Raw genomic sequence first — 20485 nt, 5'->3', positions numbered from 1 at the left:
GTGGTATGCGGGCCTCCCTCTGTTGTGGCCTCTCCCGTTGCGGAGCACAGGCTCCGGACGCGCAGGCTCAGCGGCCATGGCTCACGGGCCCAGTCGCTCCGCGGCATGTGGGATCTTCCCAGACCGGGGCGCGAATCCGATTCCCCTGCATCGGCAGGCGGACGCGCAACCACTGCGCCACCAGGGAAGCCCCTAATCTATGTTTTTAAAGGATCACTCTAGTTCCGTGCTGTCCAGTATGGTAACCAGTAGTCACATGTGGCTATTTAAATTGGCTTAATTTAAATTAAGTTTAAAATTCACTCCCTCAGTCACACCAGCCCTACTAGTGGCTGTAGAATTGGACCTTGCAGATGTAGAATATTTTCATCATCATGGAAAGTACTTTTCTACTGGAAAGTACTGCTCTAGCTCGCTAAACTTTGTATTCTTTATTTTGCTATGCAGCTTCTTCTACAATTCCCAGTTTCTTTAACAGGGAGATTAATCATTTCATGTTTGTAAATAAGGCCTGGATGAAGTAGTTGATTTTATCCAATAACTTAGACAAAGAAAGGAAAGTTGACAGAGCTAGGCCCCCTAGAGTGGGTTGTTTTTTTTTTCTTTTGGAATGCATAGACTCTTGCTGCTCCTGCTTCTGATATGTATATACGTAACTCTTCCTCAGATTTTTTTAAAAAATAAATTTATTATTTTTGGCTGTGTTGGGTCTTCGTTGCTGCACACAGGCTTTCTCTAGTTGTGGTGCACAGGGGCTACTCTTTGTTGCGGTTCACGGGCTTCTCATTGCCGTGCCTTCTCTTTGTTGTGGAGCACGGGCTGTAGGCGCACAGGCTTCAGTAGTTGTAGCACACGGGCTCAGTAGTTGTGGCTCACGGGCTCTAGAGCGCAGGCTCAGTAGTTGTGGGGCACGGGCTTAGTTGCTCCGTGGCATGTGGGATCTTCCCAGACCAGGGCTTGAACCCTTGTCCCCTGCACTGGCAGGCGGATTCTTAACCACTGCACCACCAGGGAAGTCCCTCTTTCTCAGATTTACTGAAGAAGTTCCATTTCAAGGATTTTGTTGCACAGTGTTAGCCAGCCATTCTATAACTAGAACAAAGGGTGCCACCTCAATGGCTACCATGTCTTTGCTACTTACTCTTAGAAGGCTCCAGTCTTAACAGACAAGTTCATGGGGATTTTTTTCTTTGCTGTCAATTGCCATTTCTTGAAGGTATTCTAAAGAGAGTAAACTTTCCAACCATCTGGAATGCAGTCTAGATTAGAAAATAAACTCCTGGGAGCATATTGTTCTACTGTGAAACATGGGCCTCTAGAATTTATTGTGAAACCAGTGATAAAGTAATGGTTTTGGTTTTAGTACTGGCTATAATGCAAAGTGTTGTTAGTATTTCCAGAATAAACCAAGTGATTCATCTTTTTTTATTTGAAGTTTTATGTGTATTGTGATATGACTCTGACTTCCTTCTCCAGAGAGAGCAGTTGCTTATTTTGAAACAACTGACCAGATTCTAGACAATGAAGATGATGTCCTCATTCAGAAATCATCCTGCAAAACCTTCTGCCACTATGTAAATGCTATTAATACTGCACCCAGGAACATTGGGAAGGATGGCAAATTCCAGATTTTAGTTTGCCTTGGAACACGGTATTAAGCCCGTTCTTGACTTTCCCTATCTTTGTCACATGTTGAGCAAGAATTTAGAAAAGATTATACCAGATCATGCCCCTTCCAAAGCTCTCCCGTGGGTTTCTTTCGTACCAAACTTTATGAGACTCCTGTTTATTGGGTGCTTGCTATGTGTTGAGCAGTATGCTAAGTACTTCACATACATTATCTTATCTAACCCTCCGATCACGTCACCACCACCACTGCATGAAGTAGCAAGCGATATCCCCACTGTATAGATGAGAAAATAGAAAGTAGAAGAGGCACGGACAAGTTAACAAACTTTCCCAAGGTCACACAGAAAGAGGCAGAGCCAAGATTTACACCTAGTCGCACTCCAGAGCCCAAAGCTCTGAACCGTTACACAGGACTGCACCAGAGGTGGGTGGATAAGTAATAGGTAGATTGGTAGGTAATTAGACACACCAGCACATTCACACGTATATATTTCCTGTATAGAGCTTGTATAGTGTGTATACGCTACCATGTTGCTTTAATTTTACTACATTGTGGAATTTTTACTATCTAAGTAATTCTTACTATGGAAAGTCTTCTCTTTAAGACAATTTCCTACCCCTTTCTTTTTTTAAAATGACACATAGCAGCTGTACACTCCATTAATTTTAAAACAGCTCTCAGAATTGTAAGAAATGAACCACAGATCTTTAGAAGATTTTTTATCTGTGCAATGTTTTTTTTCTTCTAAACCCCTAGAAGCCCCAGCAAGAGGTGCAGGATGGCCTAGCTGCCTTGTCATGAAAGCGTAGTGAGAGGTGCTCAGTGAGGATGTCTTAGCTACTTAGTGACAGATAGCTAATGTCAGTTTAATCAGGAAAAACAGATTGAGATCCTGTCCTCCTGAAACAACTGGTTTACTGAGCTAAGTTCTGTATTTCTTCTTAATAAAAGCTGCCCAATTTCAGCTGTGTTTTTTAAAGTTCATTTTGAGTATGATCCTTATCTCCTTTTTATCTCTTTACTGTTCTGATTTATTAGACCAGCGCAACCCCTCTTTTGGTTTATAAAATCTACTTAATGTTTTTCTGCTTTGATTTTGTTCCTTACCTTGTAATGTTGTGTAAATTTTAAAGAAAGCGCTAGTCCCTACAATTAAATGGAGACTTTCTTCCCAAAAGGTCAATATACTTTGGCATGCCTTGCTACAGATGTCTGATTAACATCCCTGTAAAAAAGAATACAGAATGGCATTCTGCCTTTTTTTAAAGTGGTAGAATCAGAATAGAGAATTTCTTTAATACATCTGAGTCCTTATGGCCAACTTGTGCAGACCCACTTTTAGAATCTGATGGGTTTCCTGGTTAGCTTACACTGTCTCATTACCTTATCTTTTTAACCAGTAATTATCCAGCTACTTGACTTTGGTTTTGTCTTTGGTGACCTCAGAGCTTGGCTAGATTTTTCCCCATCCAGTCCCACACCCACACCTTCCCGTCAAAAGCTCCAGTGTGTGCCTTGTTCTGCAGCGAGGGCAGCAGTGCTCAGGACTTGTTTCTGTTTGGGTCTGTAGGGATCGCCTGCTCCCACAGTGGATTCCGCTGTTAGCCGAGTGTCCTGCCATCACCCGAATGTATGAGGAGAGCGCCCTCCTGCGAGATCGCATGACCGTCAACTCCCTCATCCGCATTCTGCAGACCATCCAGGACTTCACCATAGTCTTAGAAGGCTCACTCATCAAAGGAGTGGATGTGTAACCCAATTAGCTAGAAACTCTCAGTCCAGACCCCTTGTTCCTGAAGCTTCCCCAACGATGGGGACCGATTTGGACTTGTCTGACGAGGTAGTGAGTCACTGCAGGGGGCAACACACCGTATCCCCCAGTTTGAACAATCCTGACACTACAGACAAGGTAAAGTGCTGTATTGTAGTTCATTTGAACCTGGAATTTAGTATAAAATAGAGTATTTTCATGTGTTAGATGTGTGTAAATATGCTCTCTTCTTTGAGAAATTATATTACTCTAATAAGATAACTTTTCTTAGATTGACTATTCCTGTGACTTAAAATAAGTAGCTTAAAAGTATTGGGAGTTGGCGGGGTGGGGGTGGGGGCGGGAGGAGAAAGAGTGGTGCTAGTCAGGAAGAAGCCAGTAAACATGTAAATACAGTGCAACCCAGTGGGGCTTTTTTTTTCTCCAGGTATCACAAAGGAACTCAGAATGCATTGTTATGTCGTAAACCAGCCATCCTGGTGTCTGATCCTTTGTATTGTGAATGTAAACAGCTTTACCTACTGTAGGGGATAGTAGCCCTCACTTATAGCTTTTAAGTTCCACATTGTTTCATACGTTTGAATTGAGCCACTTTTCCAGTCTTCTGGAAAAATTTTTCCGTCAGCACAAGATATGATTCAAATATTTTAAATACTGTACCCCAGGAGCTTGGCTAAACTGGAAAGAGAACACACAAAGCCCTGAGAAGTGTGTTAACTTGTGGGATTATAACTTCTTTACACTTTGGAAAGATTAGCCTAGACTAACTTCATTCTTGGCATTTTTATTCTTGTTATTTGAGGTACTTTGGGGAGATGTGAATTTCAGAGTGTTGGCCTCATGGTCTTAAGAACTGCAAACAGCAGTTTGATTCTGTACTTTTAATTTGGCCATCTCAGCCCTGCAGTGGTCCCTTACCTCTTAAGGATAACCACAAACACTGTCTTTGTTTGGTTCCAATCACCCGCCTCCCCTCTCCCGGTGCACATCCCCCCTCAGGAAATGGAAAGAATGTTTAAGAAGGAGGAGGGCCCTGTGTGGCTTGGAATGTTTTTGTGCAAGTATTTGTTGACCATGATAATGCAAATAACAGAAGAAGAGAGAAAGAATGAACCCTTTTCTGGGTGTTTCAGGACAAGCTTTATGTTCTTTTGTAAGCAGGGGTGAAAATGTAAAACAACTGGCCCAGAGAAGGTACAGGCCAGTACTGGCGAATTGGAAGCAAAACAAGAGGCAACAATTTTAGAAGACCAAACGTTGTGAGTAACTTTCCAGTTTGGTATTTTTTAAGGAAGTTAAATAAATTTGGTATTAGCTCTTTACCTGAAGTCTTCATCTTACGGTCAGTCCTGTAAGTCTAATTAGGCATTTGCATGTTGTTAGCAGGGAAATTGCCTCAGCAGAGCTCCAGATTGTATTCCCAGTTGTGGCTGAGAAGCAAAGCCATGGCCTCTCAGGACCCTTGTGTAATCTGAGGGGACAGGCTTTAGCCAATAGCGTTGTTTAGCTTTTTTCCTGGAGGAAGAAACTAATGAAACAAGTGCCTCACTCCCTTTATCAAACACTGTATTCAGCCAAGGCACATGCCCTTTTAATACGTGACTGAGTACTTGAGGAGGGTAGGGAGAGTTGAAGGCAGCATTTAGAAACCCATGGAAAGGGTTTAAGAAGATGGTTCTGGGTGACCTGGGCAGACCAGAAATTTGTTTGCCTACGGCTAAAGTTTGTCCACAGTGGTGTGGCTGTTCCAGGGACATGGAAAGTCTGTTATGGGAGACATCCAGAACCTGTTTCACACTAGGCACTTACTGTTTCAATGATGAGAAACCATAGCGTGATCCAATCCCGGATTTTGTTCTTGTTACCTTTTCCAAAGGCCATGCTTCTGACACATTCTGGGCAAACAGAGAGATGGCTTAGGTTAACAGGCTAGAATTGAGTCATCTAGTCTAGCCTTCTCATTTTACAGATGGGAACACTTAAGGGTCAGAGAGATTAAATACTTAACCGCACACCTGGACAGTGACAACACAGAGTCTAGAATTCATGTTTTTTATTACACCAGGCTGCATGAGACCGGCCTCCAAGGCATTCATATTAATAGTCCTTCTACCCTTGGTTGTTTATTCATCCACCTATACAGGTAGCACAGGGATTAATATTCATTTTAACAAATTGTCCTTAAGTTATAGAGAATTACACCTATTATAAAAAGTAGGAGCAGGAATTCTCTGGCGGTCCAGTGGTTAGGACTCCGTGCTCTCACTGCCAAGTGCCCGGGTTTGATCCCTGGTCAGGGAACTAAGATCTCACAAGCCTCACGGCGCGGCCAAAAAAAAAAAATTGGATTTCGGACCTGTGAATAAAACCATTACTTTAAAAAGTAATACCTCCCAAAAGAGTTATACCTAAAGTTTCATCCCACTTTCTATTGTCTGACTATAGTAGTGAGATGACCAATTTCAAAAGAAGGAATCACACCAGAACTGACACATCCTCTAGAATGCTAGGCCCTTTAGAGTGGTCACCTTGGGAGTCCATATATGTATGCCAGTGATAAAGCCAGTGCTCCAGACACCTGGGGGACCTCCTTATGAGCTGCCTGAATGACCTACAGCCCATTCTTTTGAATACTGCCAGTGATGGGAAATGGTGGCCTTTCAAAAGAAATTTAATATTTGGCAACAACAAAAAGTCCTTAGGTTACAAGTTGATGAATGAAAAGGATACTTAAGCAAAGTTTGGGGTCACATAAGAAACACAATTCTAAACAAATAAGACTTAGTTCTTACATGGCTTATAACTGTCTTTGAGCCAATATCAAAATATTTTGAGCGGGACAGTAGCAGAATCCTTAGAATAAATGTACATAGCCTTCTAAGCTGACTTTTGAAGGTCATTCAGAGGTATGCTTTCTGCTCTGTTAACACTTTATTTTTTTTTCCTGTTAATACTTCAAATTAGTATATTGCTTTATCATCACACTTCAAAGTTAAAGTACATAAAAATCAATTTTGTAATTGACTTTTTTTTCCTCAAAATAAATTAAAAGTAATGCCTGGAATCATAATTAGTATTTTCACATAATAATAGGTTAAGAAGAAATTGTTTTAAAATTAAATTGCCCAAAATATTATCTCTTGAAACATTTATCTTCCAAGTGTTTTCCAAATGTCCTGAAACTCCTAATATCAACTTTGGTGACATAGTGGCATTACACCGACATTGGTATTATGTGTGAGACCCTGAAGCTGTGCCCTGTCTGGGGGCTCACCAGCGCCTTAAAAACGACTGAGGCTCAGTGTGGAGTAGTATAAAGTAGGGTTCTCAGTGGAGAAAAATGGGCTACTGAGAACAAAAGGAAGGCCTCCCAACCTTCTCCATCCTCTTTCCCACTGGGGGCAAGAATTTGATAGAAGAACCTAAAGCTTGCAAAAGTTTATGATTTCCCTCTAAAATTTATTTTAAATATTTCACACATTTTGTACCTTTTGTAACACTATGGTATTTACTTTAACATGGCTTTTTAAGAAATCATTTTAATGAACTTCTTTCACACTATATGAATGATACAGGGGAAATACTGAATTGCTCATATTTCCTTTTTTTTGGCAATAAAGCACTGTAGTATGTAAATGTAAGTAAAAGAGGGATAGAGGCTATACATAACAGTTCATGTGTAGTAAATGTTGACACCTCTGAGATATTTTGAAACATGAGGCAACAGACAAGGACCTCAGATTCCCCAGGGAAATATTTATTTGGCAGCATTGGAAGTGTAACTTGTAATGATGAAATAGCTTCTTTCTGCTAAGAATTATGATTTTTTCAGTAGATTTTCATTTTGAGAACTGTGAGTATTTTCTCTGTGAGGTTTACAGAAACCAGTCTACCTTTTTCACCATTCGAAAGGACAGTCTGAACCGTAGCTATTTACATTTCAGTATTAACACACCTTCACTGATTGAGAATGGAGTCTTGAGATCTTCTCTACTTTTTTTGTAAAGTGAATCAATCCTATTTCCAAGTCATCCGTGTCATTTGAAGTCCATGTTTCTTATATAAGTATTTGTTACATTACCTTTTAGTGTAAAAGGAGACAGAAACAAATAATAAGCTACTAGATCTCTTATTCCTATTAAAATACATTTATAAATCTCTTGAATCAAACTGATTTCCAAGCTTTTTGAAGAGGGTACCAATGGAGTGAGATCAGAGTAATCCAAGGAGAACCTCATCCTTTCAGATCTTACTAGACCTGATTGTCCTCTCAAGGACAAAATAAAGATTGGCTCCAGAAAGTTATCACATTGAGCAGTTAATACCAGGGTGAAAAAAAATCATCAAAAACACTCTCCTCATTTGAAGGAATCCAGGGTATCCTTGGGTTATGTGGGAGGGAATCATGCTTGACCCAGTTACCTAAATGTATTTACATGTGGCCCAGCCTTTATTCCAAACACTAGACAGATCTTGTTAAAAGTAGAGAGGTATGGTAAGAGTTCCTGTTGTCAATCAAATGAGGGTGTTAAACTTATAAAAAGAATTCTCTGTTACACTTGAACCATGTATAAATGTACCCTGTGTATCTTTTTTTTAAATGAGCATTTCTGCATTTAAATTATATTGTTTTCTTTGTATTGTTAACAAAATGCATCAGAACTGGATTTTTTTTCTCATCTGAGCATACTTAAAATTTAGAGTATTGTGATATCAAGCACTTTAACATATGTATCAGAGAAACTGATGTGGGTTTTTCAGGTTTTGGAGTACATTTAAATATGACTTTTCATGCTTCATTCTTTACAAATAAAACTGTGGGGTTGATACTTTGTTTTGCTTCATTATTATAGAACCTTAATACTGAGCAGTTCACAGGGCAGGTGACTCCAGAAAGTAGAGGGATAAAACCATTATGAGAGATAAAACTACATAAAACCATTATGTAGTAGAAATATAGCCTGCTGGGCAACTGGTTAAAAAGGGGTTAAAAAAGGGGTTAAAAAAAAAAAAAAAAAGAACCTTACCTCACACCATACAGAAAGATCAATTAATTCTTGGCTTAACAACCTAAATGTAAAAGGCAAAACAAAAATTTTTGAAGAAAATGTAGAATGTATTTATGAACTTGGGAAAGGGTAGTATTTAAACAAAACACTCAAAAATAATTAGCTTTTTAGTCCGTAGCAAAAATGAAAGGCAGAAATTCATTGATTACCCACTATATGTTAAGCATTACTTTATGTTAAGGACATAAAGCAGTTTAAACATACACATACATCAAATTCCTGCTATCATGGAATTTATATTCTAATGGAGGAGTTACACAATAAACATGACAAATAGGTAATACATATAGTAGTTAGATAATAACAACAAGCAAAGAAGAAGGATTGAAAGTATAGTTGGGACTGCTTAGAGATGGACTGCAAATTGTAAATGGGTTAGCCAGGGAAAGCCTCACTGAAAATGGAGTTGTCTTTAGCAGAAATTGGAAAAAGCATAAGAGAAACAAGTTTACAGGAGGAACATCAAGAGCTTACTTTTGGTAGTAAGTTTGGCATGCCTGATAGACATCCAAGTAAAGATGCTGATAGACAGTTGCACATATGGGTTCAGAGTTCAGGGGAAAGTAATGGTGTGTTTGTCGGGGTCCAAATCAAGAAACAGAAATCACACAGCAATTTGAAGAGGGGTAGTTTAATGTATAGAACTATGTTAGAATTCTCCAGAGAAACAGAACCGACAGGATGTGTGTGTGTATGTATATGTATATAGAGAGTGATTTATTTTAAGGAATTGGCTCACACAATTGTAGAGCCTTGGTAAATCCAAAATCTGCAGGGTAGGCTGGTGGGCTGGAGACCCAGGGAAAGAGTTGTAGTTCAAGTTCAAAGAGGGTTGACTGGCAGAATACCTTCTTGCTCTATTAAGGCCTTCAACTGATAGGATACATTATGGAGGGTAATCTGCTTTACTCAAAGCCCACCAATGTAAATGTTAGTCTTATCCAAAAAACACCTTCACAGAAACATCCAGAATAATGTTTGATAAATATCTGGGCTCCATGGCCCAGCCAAGTTGACACGTAAAATTAACCATCACAGACTACTGTAATAAGAAATTGGAATTATGGACTATTTGCTATTAAGCAATGAAAAGAACTCTAAAGAATACAAGAATAGCATATATAGGAAGCAGCCACTAACCGTAGGGCTGAGGCAAGGCAAACCTAAAAAAGCCCCCTCCCCCTTAGGCTGAGAGTCAGACTTTATTAAGAGGGCACAGCCATGGCCCACTGGATGGTAAAGAAGTTTACTGAGATGCTGCACCAGTGCCACTTGTTTGGAATCTGCTGTCAGGCACCAGGGAAACATTCATGGAGAGGTGGCAGAGCCCAGAACTTGCTGGGAAACCACTGGAGAGGGTGCCAGGGAAGCCGTCCACTGGTGAATTCTATCAAAAATTTAAGGAAGAAATAATGAAAATTCTAATCAAAGTCTTCCAGAAAATGGATGAAGTATGTGTTAGTTTGCTAGGGCTGCTGTAACATAGACTGGTTGGCTTAAACTACAGAAATCTATTTTCTCACTATTCTGAAGGCTAGAAGTCTGAGATGAAGGTGTCAGCAGGATTTGTTTCTTCTGAGGACTTTCCCTTGGCTTATAGATGGCCGTCTTACCTCTGTCTTTATATGGTCTCCTCTCAGTGCATGTCTGGGTCCTAATTTCTTTTTCTTATAAGGACACCAGTCATATTGGATGAGGGCCAACTCTAATGACTTTTTTTTTTTTTTTTTTTTTTTTTTTTTGCAGTACGCGGGCCTCTCACTGTTGTGGCCTCTCCCGTTGCAGAGCACAGGCTCCGGACGCGCAGGCTCAACGGCCATGGCTCACGGGCCTAGCTGCTTCGCGGCATGTGGGATCTTCCCAGACCGGGGCACGAACCCGTGTCCCCTGCATCGGCAGGCGGACTCTTAACCACTGTGCCACCAGGGAAGCCCTAATGACTTCTTTTTAACTTACCTCTTTAAAGACCCTACCTCCAAATACAGTCACATTCTGAGGTACTGGGGGTTAGGACTTCATTTGAATTCTGAGAGGACACAATTCAGCCCACAACAAGGTAATACTTCCCAACTCATCCCATGAGCCAGCATTACCCTGATACCTATAGCAGACAAAGAAATTACAAGAAAAGAAAAATACAGACCAAGAACTCTCATGAATGTAGATGTAAAAATTCTTAACAAAGTGTTAGTAATTCAAATCCAGTGATAAAAATTATATGTCATGACTAATTGGGGTCTATCAAGGAGAGCAAGGTTGGTTTAGCATTCAGTCAAGCAATATAGTTTACCACAGTTACAGATTAAAAAATAAAAACAATTTATATGCTCATCCCAATAAACACAAAAAATTTTTGACAAATTCTAATGTTCACTCATGGTTTAGGGAAAAAAAACCAAAAACTCAGTGGACTTCCTCACCTCAGATATACTGTGTTCATGGATCAGAAAATACTGAAAGTCATCTGCAAAAAACCTACAGCTAACATCATCCTTTATGGGGAAATGCTGAGTGCTTCCCCCATAAGATCAAGAACAAGGCATGGATATCTACTCTTAATACTTCTATTCAACATTGTACTGTAGTTTCTAGTCAGTGCAATAAGACAAGAAAAAAAAGGAATAAAGTTTGAAAAGAAAGTAAAACTGTCTTTATTCACAGATGACATGATGGTCCATGTAGAAAATCCTATGGAATTTACTAAAAAGTTACTGATGCTAATAAGTGAGCTTATCCAGGTTGCAGGATATAGAGTCAATCTACAAAAATCAGTTGTATTTCTATATGTAATAGCATTACAGTGCAAATCTGAAATACTTGGGGATAAGTTTGACAAAAAATGTGTAAGACTTGCTCACTGAAAACTACTGAGGGAAACTAAAGAAGTCCTAAATACATGGAGAAATATAGTGTGGTCCTAGGTCAGAAGATTCAATATTATTAAGATATCAGTTCTCCCCGAATTGATCTATAGAGTCAATGCAATCCCATTCAAACTCCCAGCAGTCTTTTTCGTAGAACTTAACAAATTGATCCTAAAATTAATGTAGAAATGCAAAAGCCCTAGAAGAGCCTAAATAACTTGGAAAAAGATAAACAAACTTGGAGGACTTATATTATCTGATTTCAATACTTACACTAAAGCTACAGTGATTAATAAATACAGTGTGGGGAAATTGAGGTAAAGTCAGACAAATAGATCAATTGAACAGAACAGAGTCTGGTAATAGACCAAAACATATATGGTCAATTGCTCAACAAAGTTCAAGGGTTATTAAGCGACAAAGAGGATAGTCTTTTCAGTGAATGGTCCTGGAACAATTGAATAGCTACATGTAAAAGAAATGAAGTTTGATCCACACCTCCCACCATATACAAAAATCAACTCAAAATGGATCATAGATATAAATGAAAATCCTAAAATTAGAAAACTTCGAAAGAAAACACATGGTAAATGACCTTGGGTTAGGCAAAGATTTCTTAGATATGAAAAAAGATACAGTCCTTAAAAAACATTGATCGAGACTTCCCTGGTGGTCCAGTGGTAAAGAATCTGCCTTTCAATGCAGGGGACGCCAGTTCGATCCCTGGTCGGGGAACTAAGATCCCACATGCCACAGGGCAACTAAGCCCACCCGCCACAACTACTGAGCTAGTGTGCCTCAGCTAGAGAGCCCACATGCCACAAACTACAGAGCCCACACGCTCTGGAGCCCGCGTATCACAACTAGAGAGAGAAAACCTATAGGCCACAACTAGAGAAAACTCCGTTCCCCACAACTAGAGAGAAGCCCATGCGCCACAACGAAAGATCCTGCATGCCACAATGAAGATCCCGTGTGCTGCAACTAAGACCCAATGCAGCCAAAAATTAAAAAAGAATAATAATTAATAAATATTGTAAAAATTGATAAATTAGACTTAACAAAAATTAGGAATGTATGTATGCTTTTGTTTTTTCAAGTTTCAGACATTTATTAATCGGTGTAAATGCCAACACAATACACCAACGTGATTTCATGTATGTAGAGGGGAAATATTTCCTGGTTAAATAGAAAATTTTACAGATAACTTCTGGAAGACCTTCATTCTAAGCAGCTTTATAGTCAGACATTTCATTTAGAAGTCTGGACCTTCTTTCTTCAGTTTGCTGTAATCCACATTCACTGAGTAGAACATATATTGATCACTGGGATTCAATTTCTTCTGGGTTCTGGGTTATTCTTTCTGTTCCAAATGACTGAGCAATGCCAGATACAAGACATACAGTACCTCCGGCTCCAATAAATATGAAGAAAGAAGTCAAGCTTGTATGCTTCTTGGCCTAACCAAGGATTTAGTGGAACATATTTGTGGCAAAGGCCTTTGGCCTGAAAGGAGACGAGAACAAATCTGCCAGGCACCAGACTAAGTAGTCTCTGCCCAAATGTACACTCTTTGTGGGACTTCTCTGGCGGTCCAGTGGTTAAGAGTCCGCACTTCCATTGCACGGGGCACAGGTTCGATCCCTGGTTGGGGAAGTAAGATCCTGCAAGCTGTGGCCAAAAAATAATAATAATAACTTTGACATACACCTACCACATGATCCAGACATTCTTTAGGTAATTAAATACTGAAGAGAGGGCTTCCCTGGTGGCGCATTGGTTGAGAGTCTGCCTGCCAATGCAGGGGACATGGGTTCGTGCCCCGGTCCAGGAAGATCCCACATGCCACGGAGTGGCTGGGCCCGTGAGCCATGGCTGCTGAGCCTGCGTGTCCGGAGCCTGTGCTCCACAATGGGAGAGGCCACAACAGTGAGAGCCCCGCATACTGCAAAAAAAAAACAAACAAAAAAACTGAAGAGAAATAAAAGCATATGTATATGTCTACACAAATACTTACACATGAATGTTAATCACAGTTTTATTTGTAATAGCCAAAAACTGGAATCAACCCAATTGGCATCGACAGATGAGTGGATAATTTGTGATATATCCATACAATGGAATACTATTCAGCAATAAAAAGGAGTAAGCTATTCATACATGAAGCAACATAAATGCATCTAAAAGCAATTATTCTGAGTAAAAAGCGCCAGGCAAAAAATGAATGCGTACTATAGGGTTCCATTTGTATAAAATCAAACCAAAAATGCAAATAATCTATAGTGACAGAAGACAGATCAGTTGCTGCTTGGAAATGGGGGCTGAGGGGAGTTCGACAGAGGCCCAAGGAAACTTTGGAAGTAACAGATATATTCATAATTTTAATTGTGATGATAGTTTCACGAGTACATACTCATGTCAAAACTTAACAAAATTGCATAGTTTAAGTAAGTGAAATTTGTTGAATGTCAATAACACCTCAAGGATTTTTAAAAATCTAACTGAAAAGTTGAGAATACACACGCTAATTAAAATGGGGTTTAAAGAAAAGGGAAAACCCAATAACTTGATTTACCAGTCATTCCCTTCTACCTCATTCTATGGGCTTCTTAGTACCATCACCTGTTTATCCACAAGCACTAAAGACATCTATGCTAAAGATCGGAAGCAGGTCAGGTAAATCTAGATAAACCCAACAAGTGCCTAGCATGAAGAACTGCAGGCACATGACTGCAGGCACAGTTATACACTCCTTCAAAGAAAGCCAACTTGCATTTTTGCTTCTAGGTCTCTACCTGGCATGCTGTTGTGATTCCTTAAACTCCTTTCCTTAAAACCCTTGCATGGCTGTGTTAATCCCCAACTATTAGATCATGGTCCTACCCAAACCTAAGCAAGCCCCCTTTCCCCATGCAAAGGTCTGCCTTAGACCAGTCTCCAAAACCTTAGTAAATATCCAGACTCCACCCTTTGCCCTCTGACAGGTTACTGAGACTCTGTCAAGGTAAAGCTCTTCCTTACTGTGCAAGCAATAAACAGAATGTTTCAATGTTAATTCAGGAAGCCAGTATTTAACATTATTGATCGTGTATATTTCCTCTTCTGAGTTATTTTAGTAATCTTTGCCCATTCATTTTTAACGTCTGTTTTGGCTTTGATTTATAGTTTAAAAACATTTTTGTGCTATTCTTTGCTCTATACGATATCAATATTTTCTCACTTTCCTTTTAATTTTTGGTATTTTTTGTTGCACAGAAAATTTAACTTTTCAATTGTTTAAAGTTATTATACAGTCCTTAAAACAAAACAAAACAAAACAGCTTCTGGTGCCATACTGCCTGGGTTCAAATCTCTACTGCTTAACTATCTGAAGACCCTTGTTTGTCACTTAAGTCTCTGAGAACCTGGTTTCCTCATCTGTCTCCCCACAGGAAAGTAAGCTCCACAAAGGAGGCATTTTTGACTGTTTTGTTAACTGCTGTAGCCCCAGCTCTGGGAACAGTGCCTGATACATAGTGCTCAGTAAATATTTATTAAATGAATGAATCTACAAAGCCAGAACAATAATCTTATTTACCTCATAAGGTTGTTATAAGAATGAACTAATCCTTGTAAATTTTAGTCTAGAACAATGCCTGGCACACAGTAAGAGCACAAGAAGTGTTAGCTCCCCCAACCCCCAATCCCAGAATCCTGCCTCTTTGTGAAGTCTTACCTGAATACCCCTCCCCCACCTTCCCTTTTCCACTCCCACCAGATTTGCCCACTGTCCCCGGCCCCCACCCCCCCCACGGCAACACCCGCTTGTCACTTGGGGTTCTTAACCTACGGGCAGCTGTAAGCCCCTCCGAGAATCCAAGGAGAGCTATGAACACTCTCCCCAGAAAAATGCACCTGTGCACATACACACCTGTACAATTTCAAGGAGCTCATTGGACCCTGACACTAAACCGCCTTTTTAGATTCCTGAATTAAGTAGACCTTAATGTCAAAACTCCTTATTGCTTTGTAGCAGCAAACCTCAACAGGTCACAGGAAATTTCTCAGAGCAGATCTTAACTGCAAGGATCAAAGTCCAAACTGGGTGTCAAGATCTGAGCTCCTCTGAGTTGCAAATTTCTCTCTCCCTTTGAGGGAAGGACTAGGATTGTTCCTTCCTGACTGCCCCTTCAGAGCTGACCCTTCACCCTGACCTAACAGGGAAGCGCGCTGTGGAGGACAAGGGCTGGAGGAAGGGGGCTCTAAATGGAAACAGGAGGCCCCAGTAGATTCTAAGACCATCCGTAAACTTCGGCAACGCCCTTTATTAATTTCAGTCTCCCAGTTGGTAATCAATAAACCCTTACCACCATAATGACCCGAGTTCCTGTCTTCTGCAGCAGGAAAGGGGGGGTAAAATGGGACTGTCCCACTGCCTTTTCAGGAAAAGAGGAAGACTGGCCAGTATGCAGGTGAAGAGCCCTGGACCTGGCGACTAGCCGAGCGACTTCCTGTAAGTTCAGTAACCTTCCTAAGGCTATGTTTTGCGCTAAGAAGAACAGGAACAGCAGAATGAACCTCATACTTTTGTTGTGAGGTAACTAAATCGACTACACACTGTTTTGCACCTGGAAGCACCCAATAATTATTAGCTCTTATTTATTACTATGAAATAGCAGCTCGAAAGAAGGGCGTTGCCCGCTTACCAACGCTGTGGGCCTGGAGTCGGCCCAGGGGAAGGAGGGCAGCGTGTAGGAAGTTGGCCTGGGGCTGAGCCTGTGCCACTGCCCGGCCTCCCCACCAGCCACAGGCCCGTCAGCTTCTGTACTGTTGCCCTCCTTCTAGCTCCACGGCCCCTTGCCTTTTCTCTGTCCTGGAACTCCCCAGACAGAGATGCGCAGATCCTCAAGGGGTTCACCACCTTCCCCTCCCTCTAGCCGCCGCGTAAGACTCCCTCATCTACGGATGTTTCTCTCACAGCGTCAGAAATTACTGGACTCAGAGAACCTGGAAGATGGGTCCAGCCCTTTCTTTCTTTATTCTGATTAGAAACAGTCCAGAGGTGATGTGATTTGCCCCAAGTCGGCAACTTCCTGGAATTAGAAACCGATCGGAAGACTTCCATGTGGGTGTTCTTTCCGCTACTATCAGGTTACCTCCGAGCCTTAGGATCTGCTTTTGAAAAGGAATGAAGAGGTCGTCTAGGGAGAGCCACTGAAGGAAAAAATATTCAGATTTGGTAACTGCTTATGGCAGGGGATGAGAGAGTGGGGGGTGATAGAGTGTGTAACCTGCTTCCCCTCAAAAAGCATAATGTGAACGATCTTAAGACTTGTTTTACGAGATTATGAATTTTAGTGAGTGCATCTTCCGGCGGGGGCGGCTAGGAACTTTCCTGTTTTGTTTACCCAGGCAAGTGTCTTATGCAAAGTAGGTACCTAATAAGCATTTGCCACCTGGACGACCGCATGGCTGGATGCACCCCATCCACCATAGACATGCAGGAGGATTTGTGGAAATAGCCCCACCTAGGAGGCACGTAAGTCCTTTCCAGTTTTTCTCAATTATGGCTTTGCCATGCATATTCTTTGTTCCTAAATCCTTGACTGCATCTCTTGATTATTTCCTTAGGATATTTTCCTAAAAGTGGATTACTGTGAAGGGTACGCCCACATTTAAGGCTCTCGATTCTGAACCCCTCCAGCGGTGCAAGAATGAGTCAGCTTCCCAGCACGCTGGCTCCAAGTGGGTATTATCAAACTTCATTTTTTTTGCCATCTTGATAGAACAAAAATAATATTTTATTTGCATTTCTTTGTGGACTAATAAGTTTGAGATTCAACTAATTTTAAAGAAACATTCTAAGGAGCCCAGAGAAATCCTGTGTGGGGTAGGAAACCAGAGAAATCCTGTGTGCGGCAGGAGACCAGTGAAATTAGGCACATTCTGCCCAGCGAGGGGAAACCTAAGGGCACTTATTGTTTGGAGTAATTTGTCCTGAAGATGTAAACATCTGAGCCTTTCTAGAGAGCCTTCGCCTGAACCAGGGAGGGGGGAGCTGTGATTTACTAGCCTCCCTCTGTTTGTTCCTTTCATTTCCTGATGAGGAGTTAATGGTATAAAACAAATGAAAAACCAGTATAAGCTTTTTCATTAAGGACAGCAAGAGAAAGTCGAAATGGGAAAACTATTTCAACTCAAACTCCTGGAGAAAGGGGAGGGGTGGGCCGTGACTTTGAAACATATTTCCAGACGAAGGGAGGTAAATCCCTGGGGGTCTGCTGCCAGCCTGGAGGGGCCCGAGGGGGACTCTGGAGACTTTGTATGTGACAGGCTGCTGTTTGGTTGTGGAGCTTACAAGGCTAGGGGTCCCCGAGGACCCGGAAGGGGCTTTTAATGGACTTCTGAGGCTCCCAGGTAAACTGCCAAGGGGCAAAGGAAAGCGGTAAGGAAGTGGAGGCCGGGGTGCAGCCCAGGCTGCTCCAGGAGTGCTGAGAAGAGAGCTTCGGGGTTTTCCCAGAGAAGAGGCAACTGTGAGCTGGGGGGCTTTTCTTGGCTTATGAAACAATGAGGACTTCCCACTCAGTCAGAGCCAGAAACTGGTCCCCAGCTCTTCAGGTATCCACTGGGTTCTTTTTCAAACCACACCAAGGAGGATAACTATTTTAGAAATGTTTACAGACAGTTTTATTTACTAACCTAGCTCTCATTTATTCTCAACTAAATTTATAGTCCTAATTGCCGTCATTAGCATCTTCTTGATAATAAACATACAAGATGTGTTTTTTTAGTTTTTGTTTTTTAACTTCGTGGGGGAGTTTATTTTCTTGATTGCTTTAAATTTCCTATTAAAGCCTTAAATTTAACAATCAGCCTCTCACAGCTCAGCAAACTATGAATTTTTCTGTCACTTTAATTCTTGTGAAAGGGCTTAAGCCAAATATGAACCAGTAGTTCTTAGAGGTTTAAATAAGTGATTTCAAAGCCTGTCACACTTCAAAAATCACTTGACTGCTTTAAAAAAAATTTCAGTTGCCCCTGCCTCCCTTTTGGGAAATTTTATAGGTTTGGGACATACCCTGGAACTGGTATTTTTGAAAAGCCTCCTGGGTGATTTTTTTCAAGTTGCTGCTACAAAGACCAACTTTGGGGAGCTGATGTCTAAATGCTTATCTATTTTGTTTGTCTTTTAATGGAATTTGGAAATGGCAGCTTTAACTTCTAAAATATTAAATAATACTTTGCATTTCTGGAAAACATGCCTTTTCACCTCTCTCCCCACCTGCTCCAGGCTTCAGCTCACTGGGCTCTGCAGTCCTTACTTGACACTCTTACTACCCCGTGTTCTCTCTGGTTCCCGTGACTCCTGGTTTTCCTCCCTGGCAGCATATTTTAGGCTTTCTTTCGTGCATGACAATTGGCCTCTCTTCTTGTACTGTCTTTCAAAGCACTGTCGCTGCTCAGGGTGTCCTGGAAGCTCTGGTGGCCGTATTATCCACTCTCACGATCGGCGCCTGGGTGCTTTACTGTTCTCTAATCTGCATCTCGCACTGTTTCTGTGGGAAGCTCTGCAGATGCCCTCATTTCAACTGCCTACAGAGCATCTACTCTCGGATGTCCCACGAAGCACCTCAGACCCACTGTTTCTCAAATATTGAGTTCCTAGTTGTCCTCTGTGTTTCATATCTCAGAGAAAGGCTCTCCCAATTTATTCAAGCCAGAAGGCTGGGGATACCAGAGACTCTGCTGAACTTGTGTTCTAGAAGGTGGCGACCGTCAGTCCAACTCCTTCGTATCTCTAGACTCCTTCAGTCACTACCTTAGTTCAAAATCCCCCAATGGCCTTCCTCTTTCTCTCTTACTCCCTCCAATCTGTTCTCCCCACAGCACTGTCATCTTTCTAAGGTCAGATCTGAAATTTTAGCCTCCAGCTTGAAGCTCTCCATCCCTCCAGGGTAAAGTCCACCTTCACAAATCTGGGTTAAAAGGTGTTACGCCCTCTGGGCCCTGCTGGTCCCTCTAGCACACGTCTCCACCCACGGGAGCCGCTCTCTGCACAGCCACAGAGTTACAGCCGCAGACACTCCCTCCCGCCCCCTCCCCCTGAGCCCAGCCAACTCCTCCTCGCTCTTCGGGTCTCCGCTTGGACACTCTGACAGGCAGCCTTTAAGACGGCCCCGCTGATCCGCGCCTCCTGGTATTCACGCCCTTGAGTGTGTTTCCTGATGTGATTCCGGAGAACAGAGTATGGCAGGAGTGACATCAGCTCCGCAAAGACTGTGGCTCCTTTCTGGGGGCCCTCCCCCGACTCACCTGCTCTGCAGGAAGCCAGATGGGGCCACGTGACCAGGAACAGAGGGGAGGCCCCCAGCCAGCAGCCCGTGAGGAACTGACTCCTGTCAGCAACCGCAGGAGCGGGCTCGGAACCAGGTCCTCGGAACCAGATCCTCGGAACCAGGTCCTCCACCGGAGCTGAGCGTTCAGATGGGACGGCAGCCTCGGCTAATGGCAAAACTGCCGCCCCACTGAAGCCCTTCAGCCTGGAGGCGCCCAGCGAAGCCACACCTTGATTTCTGACCCAAAGAAACTGTGAGATAATCATCGTCTGTTGGTTTAAGCAGCTCCACCTTTTTGTTAATTTGTTACACGCAGAAATAGATAACCAGTACCACCTCTGGACCCCTGCCCCTCCTCCACACCAACTTCAGGGTCCTCCTGACTTCCGATTTCCACCAGTCATGCTCAGTGCTTAGCCCTTAGTAGTAGAATTAGGGATTTGTCCAGATCTCTGCCCCCAGACTGCAGGCTCTTTGGGGAAAAAAAGAAAAAGCCCAGGGACTTCCCTGGTGGTGCAGTGGTTAAGAATCCACCTGCCATGTCATACAGAGTGAAGTAAGTCAGAAGGAGAAAAACAAATACCGTATGCTAACACATATATGTGGAATCTAAGAAAAAAAAATGTCATGAAGAGATTAGTGGTAGGACGGGAATAAAACACAGACCTACTAGAGCATGGACTTGAGGATATAGGGAGGGGGAAGGGTAAGCTGTGACGAAGTGAGAGCGTGGCAGGGACATATATACACTACCAAATGTAAAATAGATAGCTAGTGGGAAGCAGCCGCATAGCACAGGGAGATCAGCTCTTTGTGACCACCTAGAGGGGTGGGAT

General features: G+C 42.0%; 1 protein-coding gene and 1 long non-coding RNA gene across 3 annotated transcripts in view; both read left to right on the top strand.

Moving 5' to 3' along the window:
• Positions 1-8270, top strand: part of DENND5B (DENN domain containing 5B) — a 226603-nt gene extending 218333 nt beyond the window's left edge. The window contains exons 21-23 of the mRNA XM_028491163.2: positions 1477-1651; positions 3201-3539; positions 4563-8270. Of these exons, the coding sequence (XP_028346964.1) occupies positions 1477-1651; positions 3201-3384 (359 nt within the window). The 3' untranslated portion in view covers positions 3385-3539; positions 4563-8270. The remainder of the gene's footprint in view (positions 1-1476; positions 1652-3200; positions 3540-4562) is intronic.
• A 7535-nt stretch (positions 8271-15805) lies between these two features.
• On the top strand, positions 15806-20228 carry LOC129392193 (uncharacterized). Of its 2 annotated transcripts, XR_008617679.1 has the most exons (5): positions 15806-15826; positions 16363-16552; positions 16726-16852; positions 16945-17058; positions 19201-20228. It is a non-coding gene; the product is annotated as an uncharacterized lncRNA (long non-coding RNA). The 2 variants fall into 2 exon arrangements; XR_008617678.1 differs by lacking the exons at positions 15806-15826; positions 16363-16552 and having other exon boundaries at positions 16559-16852.
• Positions 20229-20485: the final 257 nt, after the last annotated feature.

The sequence above is a fragment of the Physeter macrocephalus genome, chromosome 6, assembly GCF_002837175.3.
Source record: "Physeter macrocephalus isolate SW-GA chromosome 6, ASM283717v5, whole genome shotgun sequence".
NCBI classification, from domain to species: domain Eukaryota; kingdom Metazoa; phylum Chordata; class Mammalia; order Artiodactyla; family Physeteridae; genus Physeter; species Physeter macrocephalus.
Note: the sequence above shows the minus strand (reverse complement) of the source record. Positions and strands in the feature narration are given on the sequence as shown.